The 27,737-nt window shown below is 45.3% G+C and overlaps 1 protein-coding gene across 1 annotated transcript; it reads right to left on the bottom strand.

The window, feature by feature from the left end:
* Nucleotides 1-196: 196 nt before the first annotated feature.
* On the bottom strand, nt 197-26,602 carry SOAT1 (sterol O-acyltransferase 1). Its single transcript, XM_039556013.1, has 16 exons — nt 26,546-26,602; nt 23,949-24,082; nt 16,537-16,595; nt 12,672-12,820; nt 12,518-12,577; nt 12,098-12,205; nt 10,091-10,373; nt 8,892-8,970; nt 8,175-8,256; nt 7,483-7,528; nt 6,268-6,397; nt 5,763-5,860; nt 5,206-5,304; nt 4,570-4,705; nt 3,682-3,827; nt 197-2,895 (listed from the first exon to the last, which is right to left on the bottom strand). Exons 2-16 carry the CDS (start codon nt 24,070-24,072, stop codon nt 2,839-2,841), a joined length of 1,656 nt encoding a protein of 551 aa, XP_039411947.1. The 5' UTR covers nt 24,073-24,082; nt 26,546-26,602; the 3' UTR covers nt 197-2,838.
* Nucleotides 26,603-27,737: the final 1,135 nt, after the last annotated feature.

The following is a 27,737-nucleotide window of genomic DNA, read 5'->3' as shown; positions in this document are numbered from 1 at the left end:
ATCGTTTTCTGCATGAAAACCAGGATGCGCTTTGCTGTACCAACGGTGATTGTCGTGAGCTTGTCGAGCAAGGAGCTGCAGCTGTACTGGCTGCCATTCCAAAGCTGGAGGATTCCCACCTCACGACTGAGGGAGTTACCATGGAAGCAAGCTGCACAGTTCTTGTGTTGGAAGGAACCACAGAAAACAGGATATATTATATTACATTATATTAAGAGCTCATAATGGGCAGGTTGGGAACCTTCACATCCTCACCGCTGACCAGAACACCGCACTGCTAGCTCTGGCACTTGCAGTCTAAGGAACTCAAACAAGGTATAATTGACTCTTAATTAAACAAGCAATGTGCAAAAGACTTAGTATTTCCCCCCCAGCACGCTTGAGAAAACTGAAAGTAAGCCCAGGTTCAAAAGCAATTTAAAAAACCCACAAAATGGAAAGTAATCCAAATTGTTAACGCCCTGACAGCACGCTTGCCAGACGCCTTGATCTACAAGGCTGAAAACCTCAACTTGTCAAAAACTAAGGCTAGTTCCAACAGCTGAGCATCCCTTTGTGGTTGCCTTTTGCTTGCCAGATGCTCAAGCCCTCAGGCTTCGAACAGTGATGATGCTGACGTGGTAAATGCTGATATTCCTTTTGGGCATACAACAGTGCCAGGTGTGAGGGAAACACCAAAACAGGGCACAAAGTGCCATCCTTTGGTCTCTTTTTGAAAACACTGAGACTGTATCAAGACCTGCCACAGGTATCAAGATGGCAAACCAAGTCCCTAATCCATCCCACCCTCTCTGAGGGCAGTTAGTTCTGTAAGTGTTTTGAGCACCAAACAAAAAGGAATTGGAGTGAATCTCATCCTATATCAAGGAGGTGACAAAGCTGTTTGGCCAAAGGGTGTTTTTTTGTCTTTTTGTCTGTTTTTTCAATAAGGAAGCTTAGTTGTTCCAGAACGTCTGTTCTTTCCTCCCACGAAAAGTATGATAAAAGATTTCAGATCACTCAAGCTGAATGAGGATAAAGTAATCAATTTAATGCTCAATTTGATTTAATACTGCCAAATTTGAGTATATACATGAACCCCTTCCTCTGAAATTACTTCAACTATTTCATCAAACATTTTCTAGCAGGAGATGTTTCCAAAAGAGAACCTCACACAGAAACACTATTTGGCAAATTTGACCCGGTACAACGTCTTTTCTCCAGAGCATGATTCCTTCTTACAGAGGACTGAAAACTTGGAAGAGTTAAAGTATTCCCTAGCTTTCATGAACTTACTTCTGACATAGGTTAGTGAAAGCAGAAGCCCAAAGGAGAGTCTGAAGTGGCTTGGGAGACGAGTCCATTAATGGTCCCAATACTGCTGGTATGAAACACCCAGGGCTGTAAGGAAATGCTGTTCTCTACTGGCAGTTTCTGGCAGCATTTGAGTAATTCTAAAATCTTTGTCACCAAAGGTCTGGATTCTCTGTCAGGTGGCCCTTTTCACCAAAGTTAGGGTATGTCCATCAGGTGGCTCTGTCTCCAATAACAGGAGCTGCAGTTCCAGTAAAACTGGAGCGATCTGTACCCAGACACACTGGAAGTTCCCTGTTCTGTTTAGCACCTGAGAACAAGGGAACTGAAGGGACTCTGATTGTTCTGGAAACCCCAAACTCACACCTGCCCTTACTGGTGTGTATGGGAGGATGTCCTCCCTCTGCACCAAGAGGACAGTACCCAGGAAGCTGATCTCCACCTGCAGCCCCCTCTGATGCCAGGGCAGACACAGGCAGGTGACAAAGCAGCTGTGGGCCAGTCCTCCTTCCTCAGCAGCATTAGAAGCTGCTCCAACACACATGGGCACACTGGACTGCACGTGGCCATTTCAAACGAGATCATGCTCTGTACCTGTAAAGCTGATCCCATTTTCTTATGGTTGGGTCAGAGTATTTCAAGTTTTTCTTAATAAAGAAACCCTTAGCAACCTGTATACCTTAAAGCACCTGCCAAATTAAAGCAAAAGCTCTTCTACAAGTTTATCATGTTAAAAAACTGATTATCTAGAGCAGGAGAAAGGAAGAGCAAGAAGAAAAAGTATTCCTCAACTCACAAGGGCCTTCAGAGAACAAAAATGGTGTAAGGCAGTTGGGAACTAAATGAATACAGAGAAAACAAACTTTTGGTGTAAAAAGTCATATAAAGCCTGCACACACCACACCCTGCTTCTGAACCTGACTCTGCAATGCAGCCACAAGCACAGTGACAACCCCTCTTCCTCTGCCCATTTTATATCTGTTGGCAGCCAACATACACAGGATACAGTTTGAAGCAGCCAGGAAAACTTTGGCCATCTTCAGAGCAAGGAGGCAAACACCCTGTTGCTCTGCCATCTGTCCACGTCTCAGTGGCAGGCAGGATCATGAAGAACACAAGTTTTGTAGACATCCCATTACAAAAAAGGAGAAAAAAACTGCAAAGGGATGGCTAAGAAAGATGGACGGATACCAACAATGAGCTACCAGCAAATCTGACTAGCTTGCCTCTTGTCCAGAAAAGCAGCAACTTGGGGGGACCCCTGGATGAGTAGGATTCCAGTAGACTCCACCTTCAGCTCAATGTTTTACTGGCATGGAAATGGCTCAAAGTGGGACAGCATGTAATAGATGCTGCCTTTGAAGTCTGTTGCAATCCAGGTCAACTGGTTTGCTCCAGCAATGTTTTAAAAAATTACAGTTTCTCCCCAATAATCAGGAGGCACAACTTCCCTTAGAAAAAGTCTGTAGTGAGTTAGATCATTGGTCCAAATACTTGGAGGACACCTCTGTTTTTCTGTGATGACATGGCCAGAGCACCCCATTTTCACATCTTCATATGACACGACCACGAGCGTGGCTTTAAGTAGTCCAGGAATGTGGGCTGCAAAACATGGAGAGGCAGTAAATTAGTCACATGCCAACAGCACCAGCTGTGCTACGAGCTGCTGAAGTCAAACTCCTCTAACAGGAAAGATCAAACCACATTTCTGCACTCTACAACCCTGTTCTTGCCCTCACTGAACAGTGCCTGGAGGGTGGCTCCAGCCACAAGTTCTGTTACATCAGGTAAACACTGTGCCTAGTAGCCCATTATATCAAGAAGCCAAGTAATTTATGATGGCAAACTCTTAATTGAGGAGAATCGAACTTAAAATAGAGGCTGCCAAAGATACCTTTGGTTAAAACTGAAATCAATTAGGACAGCAGGAAGTTTTATCTAGAACAGAATCTGGTACCAAGAAAACGAGTTCCAGAAAACACCACCAAAACCCCAGACTATCTACAGGTCACCACTTCTCACCACCACCCACTCTAGCCTGGGAGAGGCACAACAGGCGCAGTTTTTGTGGGCTTCCCCCAGAAGTTTCTCCTGACTTCACTGGCCAAGTGCTGCAGTTGCATTGCCACAGCCTAAATGAGGTCTAGCGTATCCTGAGAAATGTGCTAACACCACCCTTGGTTTCAAGTAGTGAAATACCACCAGCACAGAAGGAGCACTGCTGAAAGCACTTCTGTTAGGCAGCCTCTAGGCCAACTCACTCTAAAGGAAGGGATGTAGCACGCTGCCAGAAAGGCTCACGCCATTTAACTTCCACTCTTCCTGCACAGCAAGGCAGGACAGGCACTCCCACAGCAGCTTATCCCACAGGAAGGGCCAGGCACTCACGTTTTCCGTGGGGCAGTACTGGCGGGCATACCACTCCTGGCTGTAGAGGCAGATGATGACACCTTGGCCCAGGAAGAGGGAAGTCCACATGATCACATTCCAGAAGGGCCCTTTCCGACGGTCATTAAGGGTGAAGTTGAAGACCACTGGAAAGAGGTGACATGAGAAGCATTACTCAAAACAAGCTTAAGATTCAAGAATTAAAGATCAACCAATTTTACTGGATCTTCCCCTCCTTTCACTTCATCTCTGGAGCAACAAGGAAACTCCATGAAAATCCAATGATGCTTGGCAATAGAGCAAATACTCTGAGCTGGTTCTGACATTACTTCCAGTAAGCTTGCCAACAAGCTGGCCTGGCTGTGTGCCTCTGGGAATCAACACTCTTTGTGCTACTCTGGTCACCAAGGCATGGCAGGAGTGGCCTAGAGTTTATTAGAGCCCTCTAACTCAAAACCCAAAAAGAAATGCAAGAGCTCTGACTTTTAAATGGGCTCTTCCTCACTGCAGTAGTGAAGTAATACTTGCCTTCCACTATGACTTTAAAGAGGAAGACTGACAAGCTGCTGACACACAGTGATTCAACCCCCATCTTGGCAAAGAAGAAGCAGTGCTGTTAAACTCTGTGCAGTGTCACAGGAACAGCAGTATATCGTACTCTCTTCCTCTCCACCAAGCCCCAAGCTTCCAAATCCTCTGTGTATAGATAGGTGTGTGTCTACTGAGCTGCAAAAATCCATTCACAAAGCTTGGACTCATACCCCTTGGACAACACCACTGTGCATTAGTGCTCATGGAACAGCTGGTGTCATTGCCAAAAGCACCAAGCATGCTTCTCTAAAAAAAAAGCCACAAACCCCCTCCCATGCTCTCTTCCTTGGAACTTACCTCCAAAGCACGTAAACAAGCAGAAGAGAACCGGATAGAAGAAGCCAAAGCAGATGCTGAGGACGTACTCGTGCACAGCAGCTGACACGGTGAAGACAGACAGCATGGCTGCTGCTCTGAACTTCTTTCCAAAAAACTGGGAGAGAGGAGAATGCCAAGTATTAGGAGCTACTCTGCTGTGGTTTTTGTTTGGTTGTTGCAACGCACTGGATTTTCCTCCCCGAGCTAAGAAGGCTCTCCTCCAGCCGAGAGGCACATGTGAAATGCTAAGTGCCTCCCAGAGCACCTTGGGGTTTAGATGCTTTTGTTCAGGTGTATTTGTGGTTCCCTGCCTAAGTACTTGTGCTGAGCACACTCATTAAATGCCTACCACAGCTCACGGAAACAGTGCACCCTGAGTTCTGACTGCTGAGCCAATCCCTGCACTCCCACATCTCAGGCCCACGTTTTGCACACTTCAAGGACTTGGCACTGAGCACTGGATCTCTCTAAAAGCACAGTGGCTCCCCACAACAGCTGATGTGAAACATTTCTGTGCTTCTAAACAGACGGGGATGCTGCATCTTGACAAATGTACCATTTTGCCCAGTAGTTAAATGTTTAATTACCAAATGAATACATCTGCTTGCTACTCACCCAAAGGAAGTCCCTGTAGGCATAGTAATAGAGCCAGTCATGTACTACCACGTTCCAGGTTCTGTAGTAGTTTGCATAGGACGTGGAATTCCACCAGTCCTGAAAGCACAGTTGAAAGACTATAAATCTAATTAACTATAAAACCTTCTAGAGGGCTTTTCTAGGACACAATAATACCAAGCTAACATAACAATTTGACCAAGCTTTCCATCACGCTTTCAGCATTCCACTTGGTATATTAAGGTTTGGTTTTACCCCAAACTGCAGTGGCTGACGTGATAAAGGAACATGAAGAGGGTAATGGAACTGCCAGGTAGGTCTGGTGGCTGCTTCTGTTTGTGCACAGGGCGTTTCACCTTCAGCAACTCAGACTGCCAAGCAGAAATCAAAGCTGTTCCACAGCACAGCAACAAACTTACGCCTTAACAGCATAAACCAAGCACAATCCCACGGCTGCTTTGTTTGGTAAAACAATCTTCAGTTTCCTCCTCTTTTTTTTTTTTTCATGATGACAATGACTTTCAGAAGCTTTATGAACTACAGCTCCTGCTTCTTACCTTGTAGAACATCCTGTCTGCGAAGCGCAGCATCTCGGCAAACGCGTTGAGCCAACAGTGAAGGAATGCAAAGAACACCAGGAAGAGAATCAGCACACCTAGGAACAAGGGACATCCACACCAGTTCTGTAGTGTTTTCTCTCAGCCACAAGCCAGAGCACCTAACACAGTCAAAACTGGTCTCACAGACACTGACACAGATGAGCTTTACTGTTTTTACAGGTAGCACAACAGCATTTCAGTTTCTCACCACGCCAGGCCCTGCTCGCCCCAGAGGGCAACAGCAAGGCTGCCCCAGAGCTGCAACTTGATTGGAAGACAGTTAAATTCAAACCCAGCTTTTATTTTGTATTGCTGATTTTGAAGTTTTACCCCTCAGTGCTGACGTCTGCCCACAAGATCTCCTTTGCTGATCTCTGCCTGTCACGAACACATCTCAGATGAAGCACTTCTCCCTTCCACGTCTTGCACCAAGATAAAAGTCACTCGTGGATCTGGGCCCTACCTGGCAGGATGGAGTTGAAGATGCAGAGAACCAGCCCTCGGAGGTTGAAGGTTTCCTGACTGCTGTTGCGAAACTGAGGAATGCAGAGTCTCACAAAGATGTAGTAGGCATAGAAAAGTGAACCAAGCACCTGGAACAAAAATACCCCAAAACCTGACTTCATAACAGAAACACACAATTAAAATATCACCACTTGCCAGCTCTAGGAGAGAACAGCAGCTGCCAACACAAGCCAAAAGAATTTATTTTACACTGCTGCCAATAAACCTCCCTAAGGATCCAGGCAGAAAGCAAGCCACAGCAACCCCTGGAGCATGCTGACAGCCAACAGCAAAATCAGCTTCTCTTTTCTATTACAGCAGCTGTCAGTTTTTCCCAGTCCTATCAACTCAAAAGTCTTGACACAAAAAATCCATGCCACTGCCAAAGTGGGAAAAGTACCCTTGATATACATCCAGGATAAGGGCAGAAATAATTGAGAAATACTTACTGTAGTTAAATCCAATATTACAGCTTATTTTTCTTTTATCCCAAAGAAGACGTTTACAGGCCAAAGCACCTCAGGCTTTCTCTGGCTCATGAACCCACATTGTGGATGTTGAGGTCAAAATACAAGTTACTGTTTAAGTACCTTGATGTAAGGCAGGTGTGTGCTCTGTCATCCTCTGCCCAACAGCAAGCAGCCAAAGGCCTGTCCATGCTGCCCTTTTTTAAAAAATTGTTTTGCTCTTTAAACCATAAATGCATTGTGTGACAGTGAAGGTTTCAGTCACACAAATCCATTACTTGGAAACACATCCACAAGAAGCTATGGAGCTCACGGCCACAAATGTGAAGAACCAGTCAACCTTGAACTCAAACGGGCACTGAGGATTTGGACTCCAGGCCTCATTATTTCAGAACTGCTCTGAATATCTGCAGAGAGGAAGCTGTGCCAGAGCACTACAATCAGGGTGAAGAGGGCATGGGTGTTGCTCTACACATAGAGAGGTTTTTCCATCTGGGGGCTCGTTTAAGCAAAGATTTTAAATGTTTTAATCTTTGGCACAACCATCAGTGCAGCAAGATCACAGTTTATTTGTTAGTCACTGAAAAGTATTCTTTACTGGTAAGCCCACGCCAAGCAGGGTGATTCAATGCCAAAGAGAGAGCTGTTGAGCAATGCATCTGAGATGATCTCCAAGAGTGTATTCTGCAGAAAGCTGCACTACTCACCTGTGCAAACTTGGTGGCCACATAGCCCCATCTTATCGTGGGATTCCTAGGAAAAAGAACAGGGTATCCCAGCTGAACAGGACCTCAAAGCAGCAAACCCCTCCCTTCCATTACTTGAGGGAATTTACAATTTTACTGACGTATTCTCTGAAAAAAAAATGGCTTTTGGATTCCAGAATTCTTAATCTCCTGCCGTCCAAGGGATGTCTGCCCAAATTGCTGGTTCCTCACTTTCAACTGCAGCAATTCCATAAATGGGAAGGCATCTGGAGGGCAGCACCGTGCAGTTCCGCAGGAGGTGGGGAGCTGCCGACAGTCATGTAAGGGACTGCTGACTTCACACTGCCAAAGTGCAACCCAGCCATGGACACAAGAGTTTGGGAGCTCCCACTTTGAAAGGCTTCAGCCTCAAACTCAGGGACAGGGCTACTTATTAGCACCACATAAAACACTTGGGTTCCTATTGCAGGAAGTGTCTATCACTACATAATCTGTAGCAAGCTCTTAATTTGTTGAACTTCAAGTGAGTTTCCCAAAGAAATAAAAGCAGAACTCCACGAGCAAGTCTCACCCTTGCCAGCTTAACCACATCTTTATGAAAGCTCTAATGCATAAATTGATCACACCCAGGGGTGCCTAATGTTGGCTTCAGTTTTCAGACTACTTTAATGTTGTGTTGCTGCTCACATTACCTGGGATAGTTGTCTCTGTAGATGAGGGTGGGAGCAAAGAGGAAGTACAGGTACTGAGAAATTCTGGGAATATGTACTGTGCCTGGGAAGAGGGGGAAATAAAAGAACACTCTGCAATCTGTTTACTGACAATTCAGTTTCCCCAGTACCCTTTCACAAAACAGAACCCTTCTCACCTCAGAAACCTCAGTCTGGAACTAAAGGTATGGCATTTGCAGAGAATAAAACAAACTCAACCTTTCAGATGGAATGCACGAAGCACAGTTCACAAGTGAGGGTAACTAACTCTCTGCTAACACCTAACATTTCCTTTCCTCCTGGGGAAGATAAAGCTGCAAGGCCGGTATCAAAACATTCAGCCAGCTCTAGCATGCCTTGCTTAGAAGGCCTTTTGTTCTGTGATTGCTGTCACTTCATCTAGAGCACTGAGCTGCAGGTGTGCAGGCAGCACCTTTCACTCCTAAAAGCAGAAATAAGGAACCCTGGAGAACAAAGACTTACGATCCAGAGAGGACTTGGACCTGAACAACAGTCTAGCTTGTTGTCTAATACAACTGAATAAAAATGAAAAGGTTCAGGCTGAAATTATGATGCAAAACCTTTGACCTCCCCATCCACAGACACCTATTGAAGTCTCACCTCTCCAGCTGATGAGGGCAGCTCAAAGCAATGGGGGGAAAACTAGAGCTGGCTATGCCAAGTGAAGCAGTCACTCACCAGACTTGTCCTTTACCGAGGACAGCACTCTGGGTACGTTCTCCCGGATGAAGGAATGACCCTTCATGACAAGACGAACCTGTAAGGCCAAGAGAAGAACAGCTTAGTGCTCTCTTTTTCCCAGCTTTCCAGTGAAGACTGGATCAAGCATTTTACAGCAACACCTTCAGCATCTTGGTTTCTTTCCAATTTAGCCCTTCTACAAGGAAAGGGCTGCTTCCTCTGCCCACAAGCCTGTTTAACTGGCACGAATTTCAAACTCTGCAAGGGGAAACATGCAGCAGCAATCATAGCTCAGGAGAGTCAAACACATCTCATCTACACTTGCAGGACCACCACATACACAGGGACTCAATAACACCAGCAAGTCACTAATCAGCTAACATTAACTTAAAATTGAAGGGAACCCCTCTCCATTTCAGCAGGCCTGGATGTTTCAAAGTCTAGATGACTCCTTGAAATTACATGTGTTGTACAGCAACTATCACTACCTGTGTATAAGGTGGTGCCCCACATAAAAAGTCCACAGCTGTTGAGCAGGTTTTTAAAAAAAAATTTGTTTTAATACTGAAGAACCAAAAGTAGGGCCAGTCCAAAGTTAATTCTTAAAACTACACTCATCCCTGACCATCCTTGTTTTAACCTGATGGTCTGACCAGACCTCCACTCTTGCACTCTTCCCCTGCTCCCTGCCACAAAAACCAGTTCCACTTCCAAATAAGTTCTGACTACAGAGCCAAGACACTGACTTCTTGGGAACAGAAATGCAAACAGGAACCACTTCTTGACTATGTACTTGCTTTTTTGGGTTTGTTTTTTAAAGAGGAATGTTACAGCTTCCTTGTGCACTGTGGCACAACATGTTCTTAAAATTGGTTTTGAACATTTAGCATCCACAGGACAACCAGAAACAAATGGAATTTCAGCCTTGAAGTAAAAGCCCACAGTAAAATCTTAAATACAGGGTAAAAACCCACAAGTGGTTTCCAGGTCAAAATTAAGTTTATTCTCTACTCTTATTAGATTTGCTGCATGTGACTGTCCTCAAGTCTCAAGAGATACTGCATCCACAGCCCTGGCTTAATTTAATGAATAAAAGTAACATTTAACTCCTTTAGGAAGAAGGACCCTTCCCACTTTTCTTTGAAAAGAAAAGTCAGTGTGTCCTAGGACACAGAGGATACAGGGTAGGGACTCACCTGTTCCAGTATTACAATGAAGCGGGAAGCTGGAGGCAGGGCATAGGACACAGCAACATAGGTTGGTCCAAACCCAAGCCCAGCTATTTGGAAGAGTGTGAACAGCATCCCATAGAAGAAAGAGTGGATTGCACGATGGGAGGAACTGGAGTAGCCTTGGGCCCACCAGACAAAAAGGTTGTATGGAACAACTACTGTGGCACCGAACATGCACAGCCAAGTACAGAAGACTACGGGGAACTTTCCAAAAACAAAGACCAGGAGATCAAATCCAAGGACCAGCCTAGAAGGCACAAGGAAAGAGACAATTTTCAGTGTCCATTGTTTGATTAGAAATACTTCTGCTCCACTAAGTGGCTACAAAACACAAAGCTCCCAGATCATAGTTGTCTGACAGTCTGGACAGAAGTGACCATGGCAATTTGAGCTCAGAAACAGAGGGCTGTCTGTGGCAGCACCAAGTGGCCACCCTCAAGTATCCCAGAAAATAAGAGAAGGACTGATGCCATGAGTGCTGTCAGGCACAGCTTACCTTCAAATCCCACAGGGCTTAAGCACATCTCTAAGATCAGCATGTGCTTTAAGAGTGGGCTCAAGCTCATCCCTGCTAAGAACAAGCACGTGACTGAACAATCCACTGCCGAACCAGGGTCTGCCAGAGATTTTGGGGAACTCTCCCAGGACACCACCACTACTGCACTGAAACTCAGTTCCTCCCAGGGCTTTAAGCCTAAAGAGGCTTTTTCCCTGCCTCTATAGGCATGGGGTATTTTAACAACCAGCACTCAAACCTAGTTTAATCCTTCTTTGTGGGCATTCCACATGGACTCAGTTTGGAAGTTCCCCAAAAGGCTCAGGGTCATTAGAAGGTCAGGCCAAATATGACCAACTGGTGTGCACCAGGTACTTTAGTCCATTAATCAAGCTTAAAACATGAGGACATCAACAAAAGGCTGATAAACTTTACTGCCTCTCACACTCATCAGAGCTTACTCCTGCAATAAGCAACTCTTCTAAACTAAGGTCAGAGAAGATGACAGTACAGAGTACACCAGCAAAAGTTTTTTCTTCTCAGGTGGAGGCTCAATTGCAAACTGGATCCAAGTTATCAGATCTGGCTAAAACCACAGATACCATTTTTAAAATTATTTTAAAAGTAACTGGGGAATCCAGCCCTAGTTGACTGTAAGGTAAATACCCATTCTCCCCCAATGTCCATGCACTAGTAAGTTAGGATCAGCTAAAAAACATTCAGCAGCACATGAGCCTGTTCTTATACCCAGACCAAAGGGACAGTGATTATAATCAAGATACAGCTCTGGTTTTGTACACTGAAGAGCCAACAATCAGCAAGATAAACATGTAATCCTACTTGTGTACATGAGATATAGCTTGCCAAAATACTACTTAAGCAACAAGTCAGTGTGAGGAAAGCAGTCTTTCACAATCTTGTTCACAACTGGCTACCTGCAAAGCACTATCTCAGCAGAGGCTGTGCCAACATCCTTGAGATTTTTCCCCAGGAAAAACAAAGTTCTATTTTTATTTAAGTACAAGTAGAGTGCTTCAGAACTGTCATTTTTAAACAGAGGAAGGACTGCTGAAGTATTTAAAGTTTTTCTAAGCAGAGTCCTTCTTCGAGCAACACAAGCAGCTGAAAGCTACTGTCTCATTGAAGATATTCAACTAAAGTATTCCACATTCCCTTTTGCCAGCCTCGTGATGAACTAAGCACATTGGGCTGAACTGTGCTGGCCACAGTTCTTGTGTAACACATCAGTTAGCAGTGTTTTCCTAATACCCAGCTATCTGATTTGAAATGGTCATAGCCTCTCAACAGGAGTTCCAGCATATATTCTAAGTATGCCAAGTTGAAACCCACACTTCCAACAACATCCCAAGAAGGATTCCCCCTTTCTTCTGCACTGTTCTGCAGTTTCGTGTACATCTGGCACTCTGGAAGAGCTATTCCCAGCCCTTATCCCTGTCTTCCCAAAGCATTCTTACCTTCCTTCATCAATGAAGTCTACTAGAAGTGTACTGAGGATGAAGACAATGAGAAGAGCGATGAACATGTGGTAGATTGTCCTGATGTGACTCACTTCAAACAGCTCACTGAGGAAGAGACCAGAGTTAAGGTACAGTTGGGGTGCCACAGACACAGACACTTCCTCAGCTTATCCTCAGACAAAGGATAATTAGCCATGATCCCAGTGGTACTGAGAGGGCTGTAATTAAGGTTTATATTTGCAAGATGTAGTACAGATATTATAGAAAGAGAGAAGGTCGAACAGATTAGTCCCTACGGATTTGAACACAAGACCATGGGTAGTGGCAGGAAAAGAACCTCAAAGCAAAGGCTCATTACTTTGCTATCAAGGGCATTCTCAGTCAATTTGATGAAATTAATTTGATGAAGTTACTCACTCCAAGAGGGACCTCCTGGCAGTAAAGATTTTCCCATGTTCTGGAGGGGCCCTCGAATTCCTGCAAAGAAATAAGAGAACGTTTGAGACAAAAAAGGAAATAAAGCTTCCAGGAAACATAACCTTGTTATAGCAACAGCTTAAAAGGGACTTACTTGGCTTTGTGCAGTTCCTTCTCGGCGCAGGAAGCTGGGAAAAGGGAGGCTGGAGATGAGGAGTCCAGGAGTGCTGATTTTGCCACCAAACTGTTCACAAACTCTGTGAAGTGACTGTCCACCTCCTTCATGAAAGCTGGCTTCAGTTGCTGAGAGAGTAAAAACACAGCAGTAAACTGTTTAACTTGCTGGGTACATTTTCATACAGTAATTATATTCCTTTTTCTCTGGAGCAGGAAAGAGCAAGGCATCAAGAAAACATTTCTGTACCATCTGCCAACAGTTGGAGCTTACTTGGATAAGACCGAGGTTCACAAGCCCTCAGGCCACAGGGCTTTGAATAACATTTATCTTCTCCATCAGATTCAACACAGAATCGTTCTGGCCTTTTAGAAGACTTATCAGACTTGTGAGAACTCAGTTCCTTAATGTTTAGCCCTCAAACACCAAATGGGACCAGCCTAGTGATGAAGCGCAGCTGAGAGCCAACCCCCGAGCTCCCGAACACTCTGCCAGACAGCCATCACCTCCGGCAAAAGGCAAGCTTCAAGAAATTACTTAAAATCTAATTGCATATTTTGCTTTGTTTTCTTTATGCAAGTGTTTACTAGCCATATTTGTCTGACCATCCTTTGCCTGGGTTCCAGTTTGCCTCCAGAGTCGAGGTGCAGGTCCTCCTACGTGATAACTACGTATCATCCTTTCATCTGGTCTTGCTACTGATCAGCTGCTCAAGAAACACATGTTTCCCTGATCACTTCCAGAATTCCCAACTCCTATCTACTGTCTCATCTTGAAGGCTGAAAAGGAAAAAAAGCCTGTTTTCAAGGAGGTTTCTGAAGAAGAGAGGGTTGTGTGGAGACCTCACAGCACCTGCCAGTGTCTGAAGGGGACCTACAGGGAAGTCAGAGAGGGACCTGTCATGAGGAACTGTACTGACAGGACCAGGGGCAATGGCTTCAAACTGGCAGAGGGCAGGTTTAAATCAGATGTTAGGAAAAAATTCCTTCCTGTGAGGGTGGGGAGGCCCTGGTAGAGGCTGCCCCATCCCTAGAAGTGTTCAAGGCCAGCTTGGACAGGGTTCTGAGCAATCTGGTCTAGTGGAAGGTGTCCCTGCCCATGGCAGGGGATGGAAATGGATGATCTTTAAGGTCCTTTCCAACCCAAACTATTCCATGATCCTATGAAATCCATGAACAGATGATGTATTCTTACAAAAAAGCTCCTGTTTAATGTGACAACAGCCAAGCAAGTTTAACTCTCTGGCAGGAAATACAAGACTATCTGAAGTGAGACCACATCCAAGGAGAAGACCCTGAAGTCAAGATGGACCAGAACTCTACATTCCTCCTGTTTTACAGTGGTCATATCCAGAGAGATCTCTTGAAACAAAAGCTGCAGTAGGAAAAGGAGCACATTAATATTTAACTTGAAAAAACATTTCCCCCCTATTTAGCAGCTTCTAGAATAGACTAAATAAGCTTCCCCAGTGCTTAACAAAGTTCTTAGGATCTGGCTACTTTTAGATTATGCTTTTCTGGGAGGCAGAGGATTGTCTCTGCAAGAGATAGGAACTTGCTCCTTTTAAAACAGGAAAAAAAAATAAACAACAAATATTGACTACTTGTGAACACAACCTGTAACAGAAGACACTGGTGCTCCCTGGTACGGCCTAATTTTACAGCACACATGCACATATCCCTACCAAAAAGTCAAATAGAAATTCATGTTTCTCTTGGACTGCTCAAATTTCCATGCCAAACAAAGCACTATTCATTCCCGACTTTTTTTTTTTTTTTTTTAAATAGTGTCTCCCCTTTTTTAGCCTAACTCTCCTGAGGCTTAGCAGGTGATATTTCCTTAAAATACCTCTTCCCTTTGGCTGGCACTCTGCTGAGATTGCCTCCTCCTAACACAGCCCTCCAGGGCTGATACCAACACGTGCACATGCTTGGATTGGGAGAGCAGGCCATGAGTTCTTAATAGACTAAATAAAATACAAATCAGAGTACAGACCCTACAGTAATTGTAACTAACTGCAATTACAAACCAAAAACCATTAAAAGAATGCTATGCTGTCAAAAGCAGAAGCTGGCCAATACTAAGAATTGATGACAAGTCAGGGATTGAGGGAAGTGACCCTTCCTTATAAAGTTGCAACAGTTCCCCAGAGCTTTACTCATCCTACCAGATTCGGTAATTTTGGTCACTGACACGTGACAACACCCAGCCCTGACCTAGAGACAGAACACACCATTCTCAGCTCTGCTTAGCATGGACAAAGGACTGCACTTCTAGAGTGCAGGTGCTTGAAGGCCTCCTCTGCATGAGCAACACCCAGCTCCTACAAATCCCATTTACACCTGCAGGAGCTGCCAGTGACCAGGCTTTCCACAAGTCAAGCATCTGCCTAGAATTCAGATACCTATCACAGAAAAGATAAACTGCAGTCCAAGCCTCTGTTCAGGGGTTCCCACAACAAAAGGGCCCAGCACTCCAGAAATTCTCAGGTATTTTGCAGTAGAGTGTTTTTTTTTTTCTCAGCCTTGAAGCACCTTAAACAAATCTGCAAGCTGCATGGCTCAGGACTTAGAATCTGAACTCCCTATGTTTTGGGAGAAACTTCAGCAATTAAAACACCAGTGACCTACTGGTTTTCTAGGATTCTCTTTGTGGGTAAGAAATCACTTTGTCTACAAACTGTGTCTCAAAGCTGGTGACCAGGAAAAAAAATAAGGAACAAGAGACACTCCTGAAAAAAAGAAATCCAAGGTCAAGTTGTCCCCTTGCAACCAGCTAGTGCTCCCTGGAACTTCCAAAGCTACTTGTGCTTTTTCTCCTGCAAACACCCACTGCCACCACAGTGATTAACAGTGGCTGTTTTGTCTGCAGAGAAGTTACCAGGCTTGATCTCCTGTTCTCAGCAAGGATAAACAGGATAAGACAACACCCAAAATAAAATTCTGAGCTGGCTATCCTTCTGATGGGCTGAATTTTAGGAGTTTCAGCAAAAAAAAGCAGCACATGCTTTGTGGAAGACATTTAAATACACTTTAGTTATATCTGTTACAAATTACACACCCCCTATAGGGGTGGGGGGGGGAACCAGGAAAATATCTCAAAGGTGCAAGGTATTTTTCTCTGTCTTCTAAGTATCCACTCCCTACTATACATGTCAAGCTGGCACAATTAGATCACTTCAGATTTACCACGGAATTTTCTGCAATAAAATTCTGCAAGAGTGCAGGGTGATTCGCCCTGGAGAACACAGGTGCCACAAAACAATGGTTAACAAGGAGGGTGCAGCTCATCCTTAGCCAATTTAATGTAATTTGGGCATAAATCACCTTAATGTGATCTAAGAAAACGGCAGCCCACACAGATGCAGATGATGCCAGAAACACCCAGTGCTATTTTCTCTGAGGATATTGTTCACTGACAGAAAGAATGAGACCAAAGTTCAGGAAGGTCATCTCCTTACTGTGAGCTGTGGGACGGAGGCTCCATGCTGCCCTTTATTCAGTGGATAGCAGGACACAGAGCATTTTAAAGGCTCAATATGCAAGCAGGCTGGCTAATCATGACACTGCCCAAAGTCAGTGGTAAGGCAATTTCCATTTTATTTACACGTCTCAAAGTTCATTCTTATCTTTGGACTTCAACCTATTGGGGTCAAGTAAGACAGAACCTCATTATATAACACTACCCCTCTTGTGCAAAGTGGGAGAGAGAGAGGGCTGTGGAAAAGTCACTGCACTCAAGGTAGGACTGAATAGGGCTGTTTGTGTTCCAGGGCTAGTGACTCTCCAGATGACATCCAGGGTCAATTGTCCTGCTCCCCACCACAAGCAAGTATTGTATTTACCTCAGCTTCTGCTATTAGCTGCATTTTCCTCGTTATCACGTGGTCAACATCAACCCAGCCTAAGGAAGGAAAGCAAACATTGAACATTTTTAGTTGCACATCTGAAAACACAGAAAGCACAGCATACAGTAGCTCAGACAATAATTTTTCAATAGCATTTCTGACTTCTAATAGGTTCCCACTAAACTCAAATCAAAGCTGCAGGAAGTTCATAAACTATGACCACGTATTTTAGGATCACAGCACTGTAAGGCAGTCAACAGCTGATAACATGCTGGATTTTATTTTTCATCAGCAACTCTGCAAATCTTTCCAAGGTCCCTAAACATATTCAGCCTTGAAGCAGCAATCAGAACGACCCTTAGAAGGTCATATCCAAGTGTGCTGGTTTTTTATCAGAGTTTTATCTTACCCAGATGCAAGGTTAGTTTGTCTGGAGGTCTCTCCATTGCCAATAGACAAGGCAGTCAGTACAGCTGTCAGTAAAACACCATGGTCAGCTCTAAGACGGGCTGAATGGCAAGCTGGACAGTTATCCTGTGGTCAGATCTGGCTATTCCCACTCCTTTAATCCCCCAGAAGTGCTAGATATCAGTGTGACTGTATTCCTGTGTGTTTCACAGTTTAAGTAAACAGTCAGGCTAACATGCCATCAATATAATCTGACTTTTGTCATTACTAACACCACTGGCCAATAGGTGAAGCCTGAAATGCCACCTTTCTTCCGCACTAAAAACCACACATCTGAGATGCCTCTTGACATCGAGGGGAACAACACCCACAGGTCAGACACTTCGGACCAGTTGAGTTTTAGGACAAGCACAAGCTGGTGTTTCACTTCTCCAAAAAGAACAGAAGATAAAGTTACTTAAAACACAGAGTCTTGCACATGAAGGAAAATCAAGATTGAAGCAGCAGCAGCATCCACCCCCCTAAAATACTAGTCAGAGTGAAAAGATAGCAACAAACCTTGCCTTGTGCATATCCTTTGGCATTTATAGCTACAGCACCACCTTACACACTGACACACAGCCAGAATTACAACTTGCATGTTTGGTGTCTCAGACAACATTACCACTTTTAGAAAAAGAAGGTACTGAGTTGATTCCCTAATAAGATTCCAGGGAAGCATGAGCTAACAGATTTGCTGTAGAGGTGCCAAAGTTGTGCTGCTGTGAGACAAGAAGGCAGACTGATAGCACTACCACGGTGCATAACGCGGCCTCCTTGCATGAGAACAGCCTCCACACAAAATGCAGTTTCGTTTTCAGAGAAGGAAGTGCTTCTGTAATGCTCAGGAGTCTCAGTCAACCTGTTTGAGCAACTGGTTGTAAGTGTTTTAGGTAGCCCTGCTTCAGAGGTGACTCCTGTTCCAGTACTGGAGAAGACTACAACAACACAAGAAGCTTTACCTTTGGTGCAGCTATGCTCAGTTGTTAGCATTAATTCCCCTTCCCACCAATCAAGCAGGAATTTTGATTTTTGTCTGTTTGGGGGGATTTTGGTTTTTGCCCATCTGCTACACAGGCTGTAGGATTAAGGACAGACCAGCAACAACTGCCTATTACTTAGCAGACTTCTAATGTTAACAACAAACAAGGAAACTGCTTAACACCATTGATTTTGGCTGCATGCAAAGATCCATTTTTACAAAAATAGAACTCCTGGTTGCTAAGCATCTCACCTCCAAGAAAAAAAAACCACCAACCCCAAACTTCAGTATTTAAGCTCATGGTGCTGTTACATTTGCAGAACAACAGCAGTCTGGAAAAGAATTTGAGAAGAATGTAACATACCCTTGACCCATTCAGCTCAGGCACTTTGCTGGTCTCAAACAGACACTCCCCCAATACATTAAAAAAATAAACAAAGTTGTTCCACAAGCAGCAGAACTGTGCCCCTTCATAAATTCTCAGTGGCTCTACTCCCTCACTGTGCCACTCCACAACTGTATTCCCAGCCCCCTCCTTCCATTACTACTCTGGGAAGAACCACCTTGCGCTGACCTGCTAGAAAGCAGAACAGAGGAGCTCAAAGAACAACTAACCTTTCCCTTCAAAAAACTAAGAATTTGTGTCTCTTACCCAGCTGCCAGTCTTCAAGATGATATCAAGTTTGCTTGAAGCCACCCAACACAGCCAAAGAGAACAGGACACATGGGACTTAAGGAATTGCATTATTTCCTTTAAGATAAGCTAAAAATAAAATAACCAGTTCTTTGTCCATATATTTCCTGTCAGATCTTGCCTTTGAAGCCTCAGTCATTAAAAACTCACATTAAAAACTACCCAGGAAATAAAACACTCTTTTAGACTACAGGGCCTTAAAACTGGGTATAGGTTACATACACCAAATGTCCAGCTTTAATGGTTGTACAAGAAATGAGGCCAGTCTCTGACCTGCTGATGCTGTAATTGCTAAATTGTATGCAGTGTCCTCCTGTCACTTTATTTGCCCTCATCCTAGTGTGCATGCACAGAAAAGATTAGAAACACAGCATCTTTTAATAGGTTTTAAAATCAACATCTCCGTGGCTTCAGTATAAGCATCTCACATGACAAAGTCAACTCACCTGTGAGCTTGTCTTTTTCAACACAAAACCTTGTGCAGAAGAAAAGTCACCCCGAACCAACCCATTCTGCTGGATTGCATCACCCCATAAAGCCAGCTGTGTCACAAGGCAGATAGCAGAGAACAAGCACATCATCTTTAATCATTCATCTTCCCTTGCGCAAGACACCACTTCTGTTCTGTCAAGTCACTGGAGAAGAGATTCAGCACACGATTTTCAGTCTAAAAGGAAACGTGCACTGCTGAGAAGTCCAAATCTTCCCTTTCCTTTCACCCTGCAAATGAAGCCTGCATCCCTCTGTATCACTTTGGGATTGCAACAGTATTATATAAAAATGGACTCAAGGCTGCACTATACAAGCAGGGACATCTTTGCATTTAAAAGAAGTTGAGATTCTGCCTTAAGAAGGCAGAAAATATATTTAAAGTCATGAGAAAGTTGTCTTGAAGACGAATATGAAATAGTGGGCACTTTCAGAGAAGACTTAAGCAGGGCTTGCTTCGGAAAACTTTGTTCATAGGAAGAAGTTTTTACTCAATGGCATTGGGTTCCTTTCCCATCAGCAAGGACATTAACAAGATCTTTAAAGGACCACTTGTCTTGAGCTTGATCCTTTCAGAATGTGACTCCTCTATGCAGACCAAATTCCAAGCAGGCTCAAAAGCCAGAAGAAAAAATGCACGAGCAATTTAATTGTAAGTTTTGTTTCCCTATGAAAACCAAGCTAATAAAAAAATCACCTGAAGATTGAGAAAGCTTCTTAATTGTTGAAAAGTTGAGTAATTCAAGTTTCACAAGATTGACAGCGTACCTTTTCTAAAGGATCTTGTTGTCCCTTTTTCAACCCACTCTTGCACATGTTACAGATAAGTGACATTTGAGATGGGTAGAGCAGAGAATCACTCATATGATGTTGGTGCTGCAGCTTGGGATCCAAAAAAAACCAGCTTTGTTATTTCTTGATAAGACAACTTCCCATCCAAGAGGTTAAAGCAACACAGGCAGAAGGACTTCATCACTGTCAGTGACCTGGATTTAAAGGCTCCCTCTCCAAAAACACCGAAGATGTTATCAGAAGCAAAGCAATATTAAAGCCAATCCAGTGCAAGGCTACTGTAAAAGAGGGGAGGAGTTCCATATTGCTACAATACAACACACGTTAATAATTTGATGCTAATGAATGTTATTCTTACTCAGGATAATTTATTTGGCCACTCAGCAAATAGAGGCAAGTTATGACTAGACTCAGCTGATCTGTTTAAAGAATTCACAGGCCATAGGTCACTGCACTGCAGCTGGGTGAGTATGTAGCTTAAAAAAATCAGTGCTGCAGGGACATGGAACCCAAACAGCCTCTTCACCAGCAGGAAGGAACACCAGCATTCTCCACATTATGCTACCATGTCCGCAGGCTCTTCACAAGAGACTGCTGAGCCTCCACCTAACCCACAGGTTCCAAAACATGACAGCCCCTAGAATTGCCAGAATCCACCTAGACAAAACAGCTTTTTGATCTATCCCTCAGAAACACATCCCAGATACTCAATTCAAGCAACTTAATCTGCAAGAACAGCCTGTTGAAACCCTGAACACTCACTGCTGTGAGTCACACAGCAAAGGCTAAATCTTTCCAAATTGCTCCCTGCTGGAGAGCTCTCTCCTCCTCCATCTCTCTGTAGGCACACACAGTTTGTGCATCACCATGAACTTCTGCACCAGGGATGATCGATAGTAACCTCTCCACTGGAAGATAACAGCCCCTTTCTAAGATCAGCATTACCAAACAGGCTTACTCACACCAAACAGATATGCCACACAGCTTGTTTGCAGATCAGCCTCCAGAGACACTTCAGGCCTTTCCTGATTTCTGGGGAAACAAGAACAGACTCCAAACCCACCATTTTACTGCTCTGAACGGACTAATCTGAGCATTTTAGAGGCATTCATATGCACACTTATGACCCATGTCCTCTCTAGCCTTTTAAGATCTGTCCATGCAGTTTCTATTACGCTCACTCCAGGTGAGTTTTCTTGCAACCAGTACTGTCTAATACCAATATCCCATTAAGCAGAACAGTTTCATATTTCTCTTCGTATCTCCTGCTGAAAACATATAAGACTTATCTTATTAAGGAAGCCTGGCTTTTGACAGGGGATTATTGCCACCTAGATCATCTGCTGACTCTGAGCCAGGACCAAATTAGTTGTTTAATTACAACACTGGAGCCAATTCAAGGAGGAGAAATGATGTGTAAGACTGAAGTTCAGCTACTCTGTCAAAGTGAAATTACAGGCTGAATAGTCACAAGATAGAAATAAATCAAGGCACAGAAGATTCCTTCTGGCAATCTCAAAAGTGTATTTCCACGCTTCTGTAAAATTGGGTGTACCTGAGTAAAAACTATTTCATCTTAGAACCCAAGCAATGAGACAGTCTTCAGAAGCATTTGAAGAGCCAAGAAAAAAAATAACCTCAACTGTACAAATGGAAGAGTCAGACCTACTGTAGCTCTAAAGCCAATACATGTATTAAAGGTATTCCTCTAAGCAATTTCAGATCAGCCAATGCATCCGAGTTTTAATGAAGAAAGGATTAAGGGCCCAAAAGTTTCTGTAGAAAGTTCACACACTTCTGGAAACAAGTCAGTTGGCCCTGCCACATCAACTCTTACCGCAGAAAGCAGGCTGTGTTTGCCGTCATCAGAGAAGATCAAGGGTGGGTCATCCTCACAGTTTCGTTTTTCTGCAGCAATAACTGCCACAAACATGCTACAATATTTACTTCCACACACTCTTGACCTGGCTAGAATCCCTCGACTGCAACAAAACATGCATCTTGTCTAAAACTCTTCATAACACCCAGCATTAAGCTGTTAAGAGTACAAAAAGGCTGTTGCCAGACAGCAGATCATTAGCCTCACACTGCCGTTGTTGCATATCAGCACTAATGCCTTAGAAACAGCTATTCAGGAGTGAATAGCCAGGACAAAAGAAAGAAAAAACATCTATGGCTACTTCTTTTGAGAAGTTCTGACACCTCAGCCTTGAAAGCCCTCCCTAGTTACAAAGGCACCCTGGGCTACATGAAGGGGCCGCTCTCTGCAACTCATGAACACTTCAGCTCCATAGATCTTCAACCTTTGGGTCACAGAGCTGCTGATTTAACTCCCCTGTACACAAGAATTCCTGACCAGAGGGATGCATCTTTCTCCCATGCCTCAGGGCATCAGATTCATGCCTCTTACCTCCCTGTGTTATTCCTGTTGTCACCAACACTGAGCTGAGCAAAATAACACTTTGTGACACCTCTGCTCAATTGGCAGCAACCTTGGCAGGTTAAGATGCACTTAGTCTTGACTAACCAGGATTCCTCCCTGCTGTCCTTCACTGCAGTTTGTACGGGATTAAAACCACACTGCACCGTTCCAAGCCAACACACCAGGCACATGGACACCGTCAAGAGATCTACCCCTGGATGTTTATTTGCTACACACTCACAGTATCCCACCTGCAGTGGTGTTTTGCCACATCTCAGAGGTGTTAAAATGAACGGCCTTTAAAGACACACCCACCCATCAAGTCCTAATTATCACTGCTCTATTTATTACTTACCCTTCACTCACAGCAGTTAAGGAGTTTCCACACATGAAAAGGTTAAAACGGTACAAGTCTACTCCCAAGCCCAGCATCACTGGATTCCAGTAGACACCAACTCCCTGCAATTTCCTAATACAGTCACATCTGATCCAATTAAAATTACTGTGCCACCAACATCTTAAAATCCCAGTTCTCCAAACAGCTTGTGGGATGGCTTTCTCTTCAATGTATTTTATTTTCAATAAGAAATCTGACTTGTCCTAAACTTAAACTTGCTCCAGCTTCCATTTCAGTTGAAAGGAGTACTATGAAATAGTGATGATGTCCAGAAGTGTTATCAGTGAGAATTATCTCCTTGAGTCACTGGCACCAGGGTTTAGGATCTTGTACTCACATGGCACCTTGTGATAAAATACTTCAGCTTTTTGCTTAATGTGTCTCACAAAGGGAAAGGAAACAAGCTGCAGTTACATCTCTAACCTTCTTATCACCGGGCTGGAATGTGGTACAGCATAACCAGGAATTACAGAGTCCACAGGCAAAACCACTCATAGTGCCACACAACTGTCCCTGCAACCCAAGGGACAGGGCACGGCAGCAGCGACCCTTCCACAAAGCCAACTCTAGGCCACGTGACTTTTAGGGTGACCACAAAACAAATGAACACAAACACAACTGTTTATTGTTCTGTATTCTGGCAGCCAAGGTTAAGTCTGAATAAAAGGGAGCTGTCCTGACATGAACAGAATCCCAGAGCAGCAGAGAATCATTCTCTGTGGCATCCCACCTCCACCTGTCTGTCAGGTGGATACACCGCCTTAGCCTGGTGTGTTAAAGACCATTTTCTTCCATCTTGACAAGTCACATACTTACAGGTTGTAAAGCAAGTGAGATGAAGTCCCAGAAAAAGCATTTACCAGGATTACTCAAAAGTGTTGCCAAGGAGGCATTTGCACCGTTTACAGCATTGATGCATCTCTTCCTCCTGTGACAATTAATCCCTGTTTTAGACCCCTGCAAGCACTGCAGTACACAGCTCCTGAGGGAAAGCTCTGCAGGACAGCACCTCAAACAACCCACACCTGCTGAAGGGGTACAGCTGGTACACAGGGAGCTCCACCTTCTTTCCAGAGACAGAAAAACAAAAATGAAAGAGTGAAGAGGCAGAGCCATGAGTAGAAAAGGCACTTCAGAGGAGATCACATGCCAGAGATGCAACCAGTGCCGAGCCAGCGAGTCTCACCATTGCTTGAGTTTTGAAAGGACCTCTCGCTCTCAGGTCTCCTCTGTGTCTCTTCATTCTCAGGGGTCTTGCAGGTTGCAGTGGAGCCAGACTGGCGTTTCCTTACACAGTCATCACCTGCCATGGTTACCTAGCTAGATCAGAAAAGGAGAGCAAATATTTAATGACAAAAACCTCATTTATTTTTCAATAATATATTTACATAGCCTTTTTTACATTGAAGTTAGACTTTCTTCCCTTCACCATGAATTCAGAGCAAGGATAGAGAAAATTCAGCACACAATTGAATTAGTCATTTACTGTTGAACACACTTCCTTTCCCTTCCTACAAGCAGTACAAGAACAAAGTAACCAAGTACATTCCCACAACCAAAACATCTCCCCGTACCTCCCTCTTTTCCCTATAGACTTTGTAACTACCTAAAATAACTTAAGCTTTTGCAAAATCTTTACAAGGCCAAAAAGCCCTTGCAATCCTTTCTGACAGTCAGGTTGGCATCAAGACTTGTGTTCCACGAGATGTGGCAGGTTTATTTTGCAGAATCACCAGCAGTATTTGGCCTGAGCCAAGCCCCTTCCTTGTCAAGTTCTCAGTTGTTACAGCAGGAACAGCTTCCTCAATGGATCCCTGAGTTCTGCTTGCCAGACAATGGTTGCAGTGCAAACCAAGGAAAAACAGGAAGAGAATCAGGTTTGAACTACACCAGTTCCCGTGACAAAGGTCACTGCTGGGGACAGAGCTGCCAGTAGGGAACACCTGAAGCACCACATACAGGATGAAAACAAAACTCTCAGTTAATGAAAAGCGGATGAGGAGATTCTAACTTGGTCACAAAGTGATATCCCAGAACACTCTCCATGAAATTCAGCCCAAGAATCTCTTGGAGATGTAGCTACAACAATGTGCAGATTTTTTCCAGAAAACCTCACAGGCATGTATGCAACCACGTTTTCAAACCTGATATATTTTTTCATCTCGACACAAACTCTGCAGCAGATGTGTTTAGCTGCTAGTGAACAGCATCCGTGCACCAGCACATATGAGCTGTTACAGGCAGGCCAGGAGAACTCATGCACTGGTGAAAAAACTAGTTAAGGAGGGATTTCCTCAGAATAAGGAGGCTGGCACATCTGCAAAAGGGAAATAAAACTATAACCAGAGGTTTCCAGAACTCAGCTTCCTGTGTTTGTCCCGCTAGTAGGACAGTCTCCTATTCTCATTTCAGGCTTCACAGCATACAGGGGAGAAACACCACCCACCACCAAACAACAAATCACTAACTGCGTGAGTTTTCCAGCTCTAACAGAGAACCACAAGTTTAATTCTTGTCTCAGTACACTTTTCACCTTCCTCAAGAGGTTAAGAAGGCACTCCTTCCTCACCAGTGCAGAGTGGTTATAGTATCTCACTGAAAGGTTAACAGAAAGGAGTTTAAAATAACCAGTCTTGGGATGGGGGAAGGAAAAGTCACGTGTGGGGTGAAATAAAAATGAAAACTATTAACCTAGAGAGTTAATAATTCAGATAGGCTATGTTATCACAGCACAGCCTTTTTCACATGGAAACATGAAGCCTGCTAAAGAAAACCTATGAAAACAAACATTTTCCTAGTCAGGTTCCCATATGAACAGAGGTGCAGCATTACAGTACCTAAGCAATTATCAGCACATCAGAGCCTAAAGAGGGCATCGGCCCTTCCCTCCAACCCCTGCTAGAACCGAATCACTCCTGACACAATGCCAGGATAACTTCAAGATGTTCACCACCCCCCTCGCAAGAGGAAATCGCTCCTCACGATTGGTAAACAGTCACTCTCCTTTCACCCCACTCTGAGGGCATCCACAACTGCAGATGTATGTTTGTAGAGCCACAAACCCATTAACAGATTCGCTAGCAGGAACTCCCTGCTTTCACTGGGACCTGATTTACGGTACTCGGAAAGGGCTCAGAGACCTTGAGCTTCTCCGTCTTCCCTTTCGACACCCTGGTAATTAATTAGAAGATGCCTTGGGAGAAAAGCAACACTTTATAGGAAGTTCATCTCTGCATTTCAAAAGACTCGGTGAAGAACAGCTAAGAATCACGGAATAGTTTAGGCTGGAAGGGACCTTGAAGACCACCTAGTTCCAACCCCCTGCCTGCAACACCAATCACAGTAAATAACAACCTTGCCCCAAAGACTTTCAGCTCTCTAAAGTTTTCCTGCGACTCTCGGCCCTCGGGCATAGCATCACCTCGCGGACCCGGACCCTCAGGATCTGCAGAGCGAACCAGACAGGGACCAAAACAAAGTTAAGGTCACTCCGCAAACCAAAGTTAAGGTCACTCCACAGCCCATCCGCAACGCGCAGAACACTCGCCACGAAAGGTTTTTTTATCCGAACCCTGCGGACGCCGCTGGGAGCTGCCCAAAGCGCTGCCGAGGCTCCGAGCCAGCCCCTGCCCCGCTACCTCCCCGCACACCCCCGCGCCTCCGCCGAGCCCCAGCCCCGAGCGGCGGCGGGAGCCGCTTCCCCGGGGACGGGGCGGGACGGCGCGGAGACGTTCCCGCCGCCGGTGCCGCGGCCAGGGCGGCCGCCACCCCGCGGAGCGTCACCTCAGGGGCTGCCGAGCCGCTGCTGCCTCCGCTCCGCTCCGCTCCGCTCCGCTCCGCTCCGCTCTGCCCCGCTCCGCCCGCTGCTCTCCTCGCGCCGCGCGCGCGGCCTCTGCCGGGGCTCGCGCACGTCACGGCGCAGGGGGCGGGGCGAGCGGCGGCTCCGCCCATTGGCCGAGGAGGCGGCTCCGCGGGGGCGGGGCGGGGCGCGCGCGCGCCCGGGGTGGGGGGGGCGGCACGTGAGGCGCACGTGGGGCGCGCCCCCCCCCCCCGCACCCCCCCTCGCCCCTCAGTTTCCCGCCTCCCCCCGCGGCCCCCCCACACCCCTCTGCTGCCGCCGCCTCCTCCCGGCGCGCCTGAGGCGGCAAGGCGAGCGAGGGAAGAGAGGCGCCACAAATGTGATGACCCTCCGTTGAGGGTAAGGGAGCGCCCAAGGTTGGTAAATGCTCGAAAGTCAGAGGGGCCGCGAGCAATGGAAGGTTTATCAGGAAGTCACATACTCGGCATGGAAATTGGTATGCTGATCTACTGTAAGAACACGGCAGTGGGCTTCGGATAAACGGGTAGGGGGAAAGGAAAGAGAGAGAGAAAGAGAGTAATTAAAGAGGGAGAGAGAGAGAAAGAGAAACAGGGAGAGAAAGAGAGGAAAAAAGAAGGAAAAAGAGATCACGAATCCTGGTTCCAGCCTCAATCCAGCTGAGGGAATGTCAGTCCTGGTTCAAGGGTGTCGATCCCAGCTGTGACCACCCAGTCCAAGGTCCGGGTGGGCTCAGTCACCCCTGCGGGCCCTGAGGACCCCCCTCCACATCCCCGGCACAAGGAAATCTTACTTAAAGGAACTGGGAGGGCACCGAATTCAAGGCCCGGAGGGCCCAGCGGCGTTATCTATCTTCGTCCTTCAGTGGGAACACACGGGTTGCTCAACAATGCTTCCCGTGGCACTCAGGCTCAGCACAAATGTGTGTCCTACCCCCTGAGGTTCTTCCAAACGGTAGCCAGGGTAGGTGTTTTTAGGGAAGTAAAAATGGAGCGTCCCCCAACTCGAGTAGTCCCCCAAGAAGTGGTGTTTTGTGTCAAGGGAGTGTTCTCCCTCACAAATGTTACCCTGAGGAGTGGGAGCTCAGATCACCCGTTCGGGGGAGCTGAGAACGGGCCCGGCTGGCGGGCTCTCCTTTTAGTCCCAGCTGTGCTCCAC

This window comes from Corvus cornix, chromosome 8 (assembly GCF_000738735.6).
Source record: "Corvus cornix cornix isolate S_Up_H32 chromosome 8, ASM73873v5, whole genome shotgun sequence".
Lineage (NCBI taxonomy): Eukaryota > Metazoa > Chordata > Aves > Passeriformes > Corvidae > Corvus > Corvus cornix.
The sequence above is the reverse complement of the archived record's forward strand: the minus strand, read 5'-3'. Positions and strand labels throughout refer to the sequence as shown.

Coding starts and splice junctions, on each gene's coding strand:
- SOAT1 (XM_039556013.1), bottom strand. CDS start 24,072: ATGGCAGGTGATGACTGTGTAAGGAAACGCCAGTCTGGCTCCACTGCA. Junction 5,861..6,267: donor CTTCAACTCCATCCTGCCAG/GTAGGGCCCAGA, acceptor CCTTGTTCCTAG/GTGTGCTGATTCTCTTCCTG. Junction 3,828..4,569: donor CTTGTTTACGTGCTTTGGAG/GTAAGTTCCAAG, acceptor ACCTCTTTCCAG/TGGTCTTCAACTTCACCCTT.